Source organism: Grampus griseus, assembly GCF_964374135.1.
Source record: "Grampus griseus genome assembly, chromosome: 3".
NCBI lineage: Eukaryota > Metazoa > Chordata > Mammalia > Artiodactyla > Delphinidae > Grampus > Grampus griseus.
In genome coordinates this window covers 117276278-117287945 of record NC_139019.1, presented here as the reverse complement: position 1 = coordinate 117287945, position 11668 = coordinate 117276278, and the positions used below count along the sequence as shown (strand labels likewise).

General features: G+C 43.7%; 1 protein-coding gene and 1 pseudogene across 2 annotated transcripts; both read left to right on the top strand.

The window, feature by feature from the left end:
* Positions 1-3543: 3543 nt before the first annotated feature.
* Positions 3544-5834, top strand: LOC309819647 (transcription initiation factor TFIID subunit 7-like). The gene has a single exon (XM_082650000.1). It carries the CDS (start codon positions 4256-4258, stop codon positions 5303-5305), a length of 1050 nt encoding a protein of 349 aa, XP_082506126.1. The 5' UTR covers positions 3544-4255; the 3' UTR covers positions 5306-5834.
* Positions 5835-10547: 4713 nt separating this feature from the next.
* LOC309819650 (mitochondrial ornithine transporter 2-like) lies at positions 10548-11453 on the top strand (annotated as a pseudogene). The gene has a single exon. The product of its transcript is annotated as a mitochondrial ornithine transporter 2-like (transcript).
* The last annotated feature ends 215 nt before the right edge of the window (positions 11454-11668 follow it).

The following is an 11668-nucleotide window of genomic DNA, read 5'->3' as shown; positions in this document are numbered from 1 at the left end:
ATAAAGTCATGAGGGTGGAGCCCATGATGAGATTAATGTCTGTATAAGAAGAGGAAGAAATATCAGAGCTGCTTCTTTACACCATGTATACATACACGGTGTATGTATACATTAATGGTGTATGTATACATACATGGTGTATGTATACATACACCGTGTACGTATACATACATGGTGTATGTATATGTACATGGTGTATGTATACGTACATGGTGTATTTATACGTACATGGTGAGGAGGCTGCAGCCTGCAAGCCAGGAAGAAGACCATCATTAAGAAACCAGCTGCTACATAGACAATGGACTTGAGGACACGGGGAAGGGGAAGCTGGGACGAAGTGAGAGAGTGGCATGGACATATATACACTACCAAATGTAAAATAGATAGCTAGTGGGAAGCAGCCACATAGCAAACGGAGATCAGCTCGGTGCTTTGTGTCCACCTAGAGGGGTGGGATAGGGAGGGTGGGAGGGAGGGAGATGCAAGAGGGAAGAGATATGGGGATATATGTATATGTATAGCTGATTCACTTTGTCATAAAGCAGAAACTAACACACCATTGTAAAGCAATTATACTCCAATAAAGGTGTTATAAAAATTCAAGAAAATTAAAAATTCATTTCCCTGGGGTTTGCCTGGCAGTGTAGTGGTTAAGAATGTGCCTGCCAATGCAGGACACACGGGTTCGAGCCCTGGTCCGGGAAGATCCCACATGCGCGGAGCAATCAAGCCCGTGAGTCACAACTACTGAGCCTGCGTGCTGCAACTACTGAAGCCCCCGCTCCTAGAGCCCGTGCTCTGCAACAAGAGAAGCCACCACCATGAGAACCTCACGCAATGCAATGAAGAGTAGCCCCAGCTCGCTCCAACTAGAGAAAGCCGGCGCGCAGCAACAGAGACCCAATGCAGCCAAAAATAAAATAAATAAATAAAATTCAGTTCCCCAGTCAAAACAACAAGAACAACAACTGGATTTATCAATAGACATTAAGGTAATGGTGATGTGGCAGTGCCCTTAGCTTTAAGATCAGTGTAACTACCCCTCAAAAAATAGCATTCAGAAAATGTATTAAACTCAAAAACAGAAAATATGTTTCAGGATTGAAGGAGGTAGATACTTTAGGGGACACTTCAGTTGATCCTTTTAATTAACTCTGACAACCTTCCATTTCAAGGTTTAATAACTAAACTACACTATAATTTTGGCAAATCTGAATTGCCCAGAATTTATCTCAAGTTATTTTCTGTGAAAAAGATATTTGAGCATCATAAAACTCATAGGCAATTAAAATGCAAAGCAATATTTGGATTATTTTCACGTATAAGCATGGCCTCACATTTTATAGGGTTAAGTAAAGCAGTATGCAAAGGCTAGCATGCTAAACTCATATCTATGAAGTAAAATCAGGTACAATTAAGGGACAAGCACATTGGAAAAACTTCTTCAAAAAGAGGAAGTAGATCATCCTGGAAATTACATATACATCAGCTAACGTTCTTCAACACATTACAGAACAAAGAACTAAAGTACAGTTATGTAGAAGAGCATAATTTTCCTTCAAACTTAACATAAAAAACCAGACTGGTACCAAACCATTTAAATTGCACACGGTAGCACAGTGTACGAAACAAAAGGGGTCACATTCACACACGCTATTTGCAAACTTCTGGCCTCATAACAATTGGCACCGTCCGTGACTGGAGAGGAAATGTATATATAAAGTGGCTCTATCTCATTTTAAGGCGACACAGAATGTATTTTCTGACAAATTATTATAGGATTTAGATTGTATTTATGTTCTTTGTGGATGGATCAATTGTTTCATTCAATTAGCAAATATTTTTTATCTCCCACGTTTTGATACTAGGCACTGGGACCGGATGAACATGATATTAGACTCCTGATTATCATGGAGCTTCCAGTCTTAGGTGAGGGAAACAATAAGTACATAAAGAAATAAAGTGAATTTTCTAAATGTTAATCACATTTTAAGTGAATTCTCTAAAACTTAGATGCAGGTGTTGATATATTAGAGAATAGAAATTGAAATTTTAATGACCTCGATAGTCTACCAAATTGATCCTATTAATAAATAAATGGAAATGAATAGGAATAAGTGGAAACTGTTACACAGTTAGACTTAAGTACTATAAATACATGTTGAAGAATACTTGACCACCTGAAGAAGAGGCAAGCAGAAAACTTATCCAAACAATAGAGGTGGATTTTTTAAAATTCCAAACTAATTTAAAAATTACTGGCAAATGAGTAGAAGGAAGTAATACTTCAATTATATTCTACTTTAATCAGACTATTCGTCTTTCAGCCAACTGTCCTAAATGAACGTGGGCCTCCAGAAGAACACGACCTTCTCTGTTTACATTTATATCTACGTCAAACACATTAAAAAGAGGAATCACTACTCAGCCATAAAAAGGAACGAAATTGGGTCATCTATAGAGACGTGGATGGATCTAGAGACTCAGAGTGAAGTCAGAAAGAGAAAAACAAATATCGTATATTAACGCATATACGTGGAACCTAGAAAAATGGTACAGATGAACCGGTTTGCAGGGCAGAAATTGAGACACAGATGCAGACAACAAACGTATGGACACCAAGTGGGGTAAGTGGCAGGGGAGGGGAGGGCAGGGATGAACTGGGAGATTGGGATTGACATGTATACACTAATATGTATAAAATGGATGACTAATAAGAACATGCTGTATAAAAAAATAAATAAACTAAAATAAAAAAAGAGGAATCATCCTTGTTCCCTCACGGGGTCTTCAAAACAGAAACAGACCGAGTCACGGGCCCCGTACAGCCATCTTCATAATCAACAAACAAAGACTAAGAATTATAGTGGGCTGCACGTCCTCACTCCACTGACTTGGGTACTTTAAAATCCACGGTATGGTTAGTTAGGAGTTTTTTTTATCGGCTCCAGATTGAATATAGCCTGTGGAGATGCCTAGATATTTCCAGAAACAAAAACCACTTTCGCACGGACGCCCTATCTCCGGCAATCACGCGGAAGCCTAGGAGGTATCCGGCCCCACAGAGATCCGGTAAAAGCCCTGGCTTAGCGGAGGCGGACGGGACAATCTATGTCCTTTCTATAACCGTTTTCTCTAAATACTTGTGAACCTACAGCTTTTTTTTTTTTTTTTTTTTTCGGTACGCGGGCCTGTCACTGTTGTGGCCTCTGCTGTTGGGGAACATAGGCTCCAGACGCGCAGGCCAAGCTGCCACGGCTCACGGGACCAGCCATTCCGCGGCACGCGGGATCCTCGCGGACCGGGGCATGAACCCGCGACTCCTGCATCGGCAAGCGGACTCCCAACCGCTGCGCCAACAGGAAAGCCGTAAGCCAATCGCTCTTTACGGAACATAATCTTCATCCCGTTAAGGCCAAATTCTCGCGAGACGACAAGACACGCCGGAGCGCGTATTCGGGCGTTGCGACTGCGCGCGCTGGGGCAGCCCGCACTTCCGCCCGAGGCGTGTTGCGACTCACTGCAGCTTCCCGTCCCGTGTGGTGACGTAGTTGTCTTTTCTCGGCTAGGTCGGCTGTTAACGGACGGAGGCCCGCTGAGCTGCGGAGTTGCAGAATCTGGCGTTTGGAGCTGCGGTTGTTGGCGAGATTTCGCGTTGCCCGTCCTCCGCCATTTCACCGATAATCAGCGGATCGCTTTGCCAAGTGCCGGGAAGAACAAAGGAATTCGGAAGGAGACGCTCGGCTCCCGGCCACCTTGCTCTGAGTGGCTTCCTTTTCCGCTCGCGCCTGTCCGGAGAAACTGGACTTATAATCGTCACTGGATTGTAAGTACCTGAGGCGAAGAGAGCTCACTACGCCCCGCTTTTTGCGTATCTTTGTTCCGGGAGAGTTTGTGGATTGGGAGTATCTGCTGAGCCTTACTTTCTGTGCCGAACATCATTCCGTAGGAGCCGCCATTTGCTTTCCCTGCGTTGTCCTGCAGCGGCATCTAGAGGTTGGAACTTGGCATTGCAGCTGATAGATTTAAATGGACCTGCGTAAGGCAATGCGTCAGTAACGACTGGTATTGTTACAGCATATTTAGAAAGACTTGGGGCTTAATTCAGAATAGACGCTTAGTTGCTCTTCTGTCCAGAACTGTTTGTAATTAAAGACTTGAATTTATAAAGAACTGGTCTTTCTGTTGAAATAGCTGAAATTTTTCAGTGCAACAAGTGGTTATTAGAGAAAAAGTGAGTCACAAAGAAATAAAGATGAGTAAGAGCAAAGATGATGCTCCTCACGAACTAGAGAGCCAGTTTATCTTACGCCTACCTCTGGAGTATGCCTCTACCGTGAGGCGGGCGGTACAGTCTGGTCATGTCAACCTGAAGGACAGACTGACAATTGAGTTACACCCTGATGGGCGTCATGGAATTGTCAGCGTGGACCAGGTCCCATTGGCGTCAAAATTGGTAGATCTGCCATGTGTTATGGAAAGTTTGAAAACCATTGATAAAAAAACCTTTTACAAGACAGCTGATGTCTCTCAGATGCTTGTTGCTACAGTTGACGGTGATCTCTATCCTCCTGTTGAGGAACCAGTTGCCACTGCTGATCCCAAAGCAAGCAAGAAAAAGGATAAGGACAAAGAGAAAAAGTTTGTATGGAACCATGGAATTACTCTGCCTCTAAAAAATGTCAGAAAGAGAAGGTTCCGTAAGACAGCAAAGAAGAAGTATATTGAGTCTCCAGATGTGGAAAAAGAAGTAAAGCGGTTGCTGAGCACAGATGCTGAAGCTGTCAGTACCCGTTGGGAAATAATTGCTGAAGATGAAACAAAAGAAGCAGAAAACCAAGGCCTTGATATCTCTTCCCCAGGAATGTCTGGCCACAGGCAGGGCCGTGACTCATTAGAACATGATGAGCTTCGGGAGATATTCAATGACCTTAGCAGCAGCAGTGAAGATGAAGATGAGACACAGCATCAAGATGAAGAAGACATAAACATCATTGACACTGAGGAAGATCTGGAAAGGCAGCTACAGGACAAGCTAAATGAGTCAGATGAACACCACCAAGAAGACGAGGGAACTAATCAGCTGGTTATGGGAATTCAGAAACAGATTGATAACATGAAAGGCAAGCTCCAAGAGACCCAGGACAGGGCAAAGCGACAGGAGGATCTCATCCTGAAAGTGGAAAACCTGGCTCTCAAGAACAGATTTCAGGCTGTGCTGGATGAACTGAAACAAAAGGAAGACCGAGAAAAGGAGCAGCTCAGCTCTTTGCAAGAAGAGCTAGAATCACTCCTAGAGAAGTGAGGAGAGTTTTGATACTTAATTTCATTCCTGACAGTGGTCAGCCTTGAAAGAAAAACTTTGTTTTCATCACCTGGACTAGATAGTAAAACTTTGTAGTAGTTCCCAATTTCCTCCACTGCCTTCTATTGGATTTGTCTTGCAGACAAATATAACTGTGAATTTCTATCTCATTTGTCTTTTGGAACCACTTTGGTGGGTGTTTGTCCTGTAGTAAGTAGGAATGTATAGACAGATAAATGTAGGGAAGTTGTAGGATTAGTGGAGTGAACAGTTCAGTTTAGTAATTAATCACAGCTTCACTGCAGGACTTTGCTGCTATTTCTCAGTTTACCAGAAGCTGCCATTGCTACTCTGTGATGCCATCTGAGATAAATTAGTAGAGTCTAGTTTGGTGGCAGTGAAGTTTGTTTACATATGTTTTCCCATGCTGTAGCTATTGTCCCAGTTATTCAAAGCAGTTTTCCACGTTTTGCATTGCAAATCATTTCATAAAGTTGTTTTCACAATAAATAAAAGCAAGTAATTTTCACCTTATAATGTGTCTTGCTCTTTTAGGGGTAGTGGGTATCAGATCCTCTTCTGAAGTGGTTTCTTTATGGGGTTTAAGGGACTGACCAGTTGGATTCTGTTTTGTAGGAAAAGAAGCAGTTGTGTTAGAATTTAAAAAAAAGAGGAACAGCAGAGGCAAAGAAATGGGGAAATGTCATCTTTGCATTATGTTTCCAATCCACCTGCTCCATTTGGAGGTCAGGAGATAAAGAACGTTCCTAAACTATCCTAAATTCTTTTCTTTCAGCCTGATCTCACCACATTCTCTCACTATTTTCAATCCTGAGCTTACTTACATTTTTTTCAAGGAGTTTAATTACTACTCTTTCTCTTTAATAGTCTATTGGGATAAATACTATTACGCATCTATCATACCAAAGTCTTAAGTTACCTGTTGCCCATGTCCTCACTAGGCTGTAAATTCACTGAGATTCCGTACTTTGCCTTGTTAGTCACTGTAAACTTACTAAAGAAGAGTAGAGATTAAAATCACAAGTTCAGGAGATGTGGTGCCTGTGTTTGTATCCTATTTCAGTGACCTAGTTGAGATTGATCTTGGGCAAGTAAATTAATCTGTTGGCTTCAGTTTCCTCATCTCTAAAATGGAGGTGATAATATTACCTACCTGGGGGCCCTTGAGTTGTTGGCTATTGAGCTGATACATATAAGGACTTAGAACAATTCCTAGAATAAAAGCAAACTATTATTGCCTATTTACTAGGGTCTGAACGTACAGGGATCAAAAATTAGATTTAAAGCCTGATTGAAATGGTAGAAAAGTGTATAAAGAAACAGCTGCTTTAAATGGGGTTGACTGATTTAAAATTAAAGAATCATTCTAAAAGTTTATAAATTACAGCAGAAACAAAGTTTGCTTCAAATACATCCGCAGCATAAGCAAACTGAGTCAGTTTACTACTGTAGCTTTGGTTTTTATTTGATTCATTTACGGCTTGGTCTTGCATAAATATTAAAACCTCCATAATGAAGAGTAATTATCTGTTATGTAAACTTCAAAAGAGAAAACCTTAAGATTGGGATCCATTTCCCTTCATGTAAATCCAGAGTTACCAAAAAAGACTCACTTTTCTCATAGCTCCCTTGCCTGATGAGTGTGATGTATAGGTGGGCTACGGTTTTCAATATTTCTGAGTTCATGAATGGAAGTTGAATTTTTTAAATTAGTGTTTTAAAATAGTATAAGAAAAAACTCACTGAAAATTTTAAGCAATGCAGAAATTTTACAAATTCTTAATTTTATTCACTCCCCTATTGCCGGTCACTTAGGTTGTTCCATTTTACATTTGCTATTACACAGAATGCTGCAATAAGCATGTCAGTGTGGTCTCTGTTTTGCATTATTTCTATAGATTAGGTAAATGGGATCTTTATGTTCACATCTAAATGTCATAAAGCCTGACGTTTTGAATTTGTAGATCAAATGTTTGAGACAAAAACTTTGGACAAATTGTGACCAATCATGCCTCTGAAGGACTGTCTTCAACTCTGCTTAAACTTTTATTACCTGGTAAGAATTGTGTGAAAACACAGACTAGGAAGACTGCTCACCACACAGCAGGTATATTGGCCTTCTTTCTGTATTTCAGACGCCCAGCTCTTTCACACTACAGAGCTCTACTTATATTACACTTATATTTCCCTTTTCCTGAAACAGTCTCCAGATAGTCTCATGGCTAGCTTTTTGTTACTCAGCCCTCAGCTCAAACCTTACTTTCTCTGGTAATCCTATCTGGCTACTCCATCTGATTGCTAGGGAACATGTGATGTGGGTATGCATCTTCACTGAAAATTTGGAAGTTCCTTTGCCATTGTTTTCCATGTATGCGTGGGAGTACATGTGCTCCAAGTCCAGCTGTTTAAATGTATTTCATGGAACTTGAGATCTGTGTATTATTGCACAGCTATGTCTGATAATTCAATGAAATTACAGACGATTTCCCTATTAATGCCCTCATGATCCCTGGCGCTGATTACTAACTTGGTTTCTCCAGAACATATACATATATGAATTTAATGCAAAAGCAGTTGATGATTTATTGTAGTATCCAGCATCTCTTGTGTTTGTAAAAACAGTATGTGCTTCTAAAAAACAAACAATGAACCATAGGTAATTAATGGACAGTTTTAAAAAACCAAAACAGTTTTTAAAAACCCTCAAATGTGAGGGACTTCCGTGGTGGTGCAGTGGTTAATCCACCTGCCAATGCAGGGGACGCAGGTTTGAGCCCTGGTCCGGGAAGATACCACATGCTGTGGAGCACCTAAGCCCATGGGCCACAACTACTGAGCCTGTTCTCTAGAGCACGTGAGCCACAACTACTGAGCCTGCATGCCACAACTACTGAAGCCCGTGCATCTAGAGCCCATGCTCTGCAACAACAGAAACCAGCGCAATGAGAAGCCTGTGCACCGCAACGAAGAGTATCCCCCGCTCGCGGCAACAAGAGAAAGCCTGAGCACAGCAACAAAGACCCAATGCAGCCAAAAATAAATAAAATTAATTTTTAAAAAACCAAATGTGATACGAAATTTTAAAAATTTTAAAAATTAAATTTTTTTCTAGTTTAAAATGGCACATTGTTCTCATGAATCTCTTTTCTCTGTCAGATAGCCTGCTAATATAGTAACCGCCAAGGGCAAGGAAAATAGGAGATGAGACAACAGTGGATGAGAGATGTCAATGTTTTCAGAAGGCCAAAGCAGATGAAGAAACGATAAATTCATAGATCACAGAAAGTTACATACTAAATGTCTGCAAGGAGGTATACCAAGGAGAAACAAACCCACGCACTTGATATAGACACTGAGGCTCAGTTTTTGCAGGCAGTTTCTAAGGAAGAGGGAAGGTGTGAGGCTAGAAACAGGATTCATTAATAGCTGTGTTCAGGGACTTCGCTGGCAGTCCAGTGGTTAGGACTCTGGGCTTCCACCGCAGGGGGCACAGATTCCATCCCTGGTCTGGGAACTAAGATCCTGCATGCCATGTGGCACAGACAAAAAAATAAGATAATAAGATCTGTGCTCAGAGCTGTTGGATGTCCAGGAGCCCTATCTCACTCAAGCCCGATGACTTTTCCTTCCCCATGCCACAGACAGAAAGTTTATTTTCTGGGTAAATTGAACCAAAGAAGGCACAGATGGAGGCTGGGGGTCCATAGCATTGAACAAGGGAATTGTGTGAAAGTCTGTTTTCTGACTGCAGGATGTCAACCCTCTTCTCCCACTTGGTGTCATTAAATTAGTACCCAAGGTAAACACCACCCGCACCCCCCCTCCCCCGCAAACACACACAGACACACACACACAGTCAAGACTGGAGGATTATTCTCTGAAGAAACCATATGGTACCAGAGAAAAGAAATCCAGATACATTTGGGCACTCTCCAAAGAAAAGGCCAAGTCACTACTTACTACAATGACGTCTACCTGTTGACAAACAGTATCCACGCACAATCTGCTTTTAGGTGCCTCACTTTTAAATATTAACTGATACCCAAAGAATCAGACAAGGAAAGCTTTCTAAATGAAAGAATCCTTTTAGCATACTTTCTGCCCCCTCCACCATTTTGTTTTTACCCCCAAAGTAAAATACCGCCTAGGGCTTAAAATGTAAACTTTAAGAGAATTCGTTCCAACGCTGGGATTATAAGCATATGGGAGGAAAAGTGTGTCCTGACAGCGGTACCCTCACTGATGCCCCAAACTGCATCTTGCCTACTAGGCCTGTAGTCAGTTATATCCAGAACTGCTGCTGCATAAAGCTGCATGGCTCCTCAGCAAGAACCCCGAGACTTAGCACGCACAGAGCGCTGGAGCCACACAGGTCTTTTATATCACGTTTTTCAGCTGTATATAAATGTTTTCCAATGCGATTGTACACGGCCTTGACTTAACCTCTAGAAATAACGAGGGTGTGCGTCCCACCAGCTCACAGGGCTTCAGGCCAGGATCCTCGGCGATGTTACCACGACACAGGGGATCTGCCCGCCTCAGGCCTCCCCCGGCGTAGCCCCCGGCGGGCAAAGAGCTACACCTGGAGAGGCGCGGCGGCCGGCACCTTTGTGGAGCCGCCATTCCTCTCCGGAGACGATTAAGGGTTTTCTGATCCGAAGGAGCCACCGATTGTCAGGTAAACCCCGCAAAGTGTTTGTTCGTTTTCCCTATTTTAAACCTTTGTCTCTGTAGATTGACTCTTTGACCCCAGGCGCGATCAAGCACCTCCCATTTTGTTTTGCCGGGAGGTGGGGGTCTCTGGCCGAACAGGAAGGCAAGTCTTCCTCCGCCGCAGCAGCGCCTGGAGTTTCTGGCCGTAATCGCAGGAATTTATCGGACAGCTTTCTACTGCTGTATTGAGATTCATTAGAAGTGTTTCTCTAGTCGGCCCCGGGGCCCGCGGGCGCTGGCACCGCCGGGCGGCGCGGAGCGAGCAAGAGGGCGGCTGACGGGTTTAGGGCCCAGACGCGGCGGCCGCAGGGCGCCAGGAGAGGCGCGCGCGGGCCCGCGGGCCGGGGGTTATTTCAGTGCGTGGGGAGGGCGGCCCGCGGCCTAGTCTGGGGTTAAGCGGCTTCTCCCGCGCCGGAGAGAGAGCCAAGAGCAGGCGGCTGGACACGGGACGGCCTCCTAAGCTCCAGAGAGTTCCCTTCCTCGGAGACCAGCAGAAGAGTGGGCGAACATGAAATCCAGTCCTGCCATCCAAGCCGCCATCGACCTCACCGCGGGGGCCCTTGGGGGCACAGCATGCGTCCTGACCGGGCAGCCCTTCGACACAATGCAAGTGAAGATGCAGACGTTCCCTGGCCTGTACAAGGGCCTCGTCGACTGTGGCCTGAAGACGTACTCCCAGGTGGGTTTGCGGGGCTTCTACAAAGGGGCCGGCCCCCGCGCTGATGGCCTACGTCGCCGAGAACTCAGTCCTCTTCTTGTGCTACGGCTTCTGCCAACAGTTCGTGAGGAAAGTGGTTGGATTGGACAAGCGGGCGAAGCTGAATGATCTGCAGACTGCGGCCGCTGGTTCCGTCGCCTCTGCGTTTGCCGCGCTGGCCCTGTGCCCCACTGAGCTGGTGAAGTGCCGGCTGCAGACCATGCACGAACTGGAGATGTCAGGGAGGATAGCAAAGAGCCATAATACAGTTTGGTCCGTCGTGAAGAGTATCCTTAGAAAGGATGGCCCCTTGGGCTTCTACCACGGACTCACGAGCACTCTGTTTCAAGTAGTACCAGGCTATTTCTTCTTCTTCGGTGGCTATGAACTGAGCCGATCGTTTTTTGCCTCGGATGGATCAAAAGATGAACTAGGCCCTGTCCCCTTGATGTTAAGCGGTGGAATTGCTGGAATTTGCCTTTGGCTTGTCATATACCCAGTGGATTGTATCAAATCCAGAATTCAGGTTCTTTCCATGTTTGGAAAACAGGCAGGATTTATCAGAACTCTTAAGTGTTGTGAAAAACGAAGGAGTAAGCAGCTTTATATTCTGGTCTGAAAGCTACTTTGATTCGAGCGTTCCCTGCCAATGCGGCACTATTTTTGGCTTATGAATACAGCAGGAAGATGATGATGAGCCAGTTTGAAGCATACTGAAGTGTCTTGGTGAATCTGGATCCAAGTACACGCCTTTGAGGACTATAATTTAACTCAGAGTTTCATGGAGCACTGGACCAGTGTGGTATTATTTTTGACTTCATGGGAACTTTGCTTTTGTCTTCCCTGCTTATATGCTAAATCTTAACCTTTACGGAAGAACCTCTATTTTATATCATATAATTTCTGCCCATAATTGTATTGAAATAGAAAAG

Bases quoted from the DNA above. Each gene is read 5' to 3' on its own strand.
- LOC309819647 (XM_082650000.1), top strand. From the start codon at position 4,256: ATGAGTAAGAGCAAAGATGATGCTCCTCACGAACTAGAGAGCCAGTTT.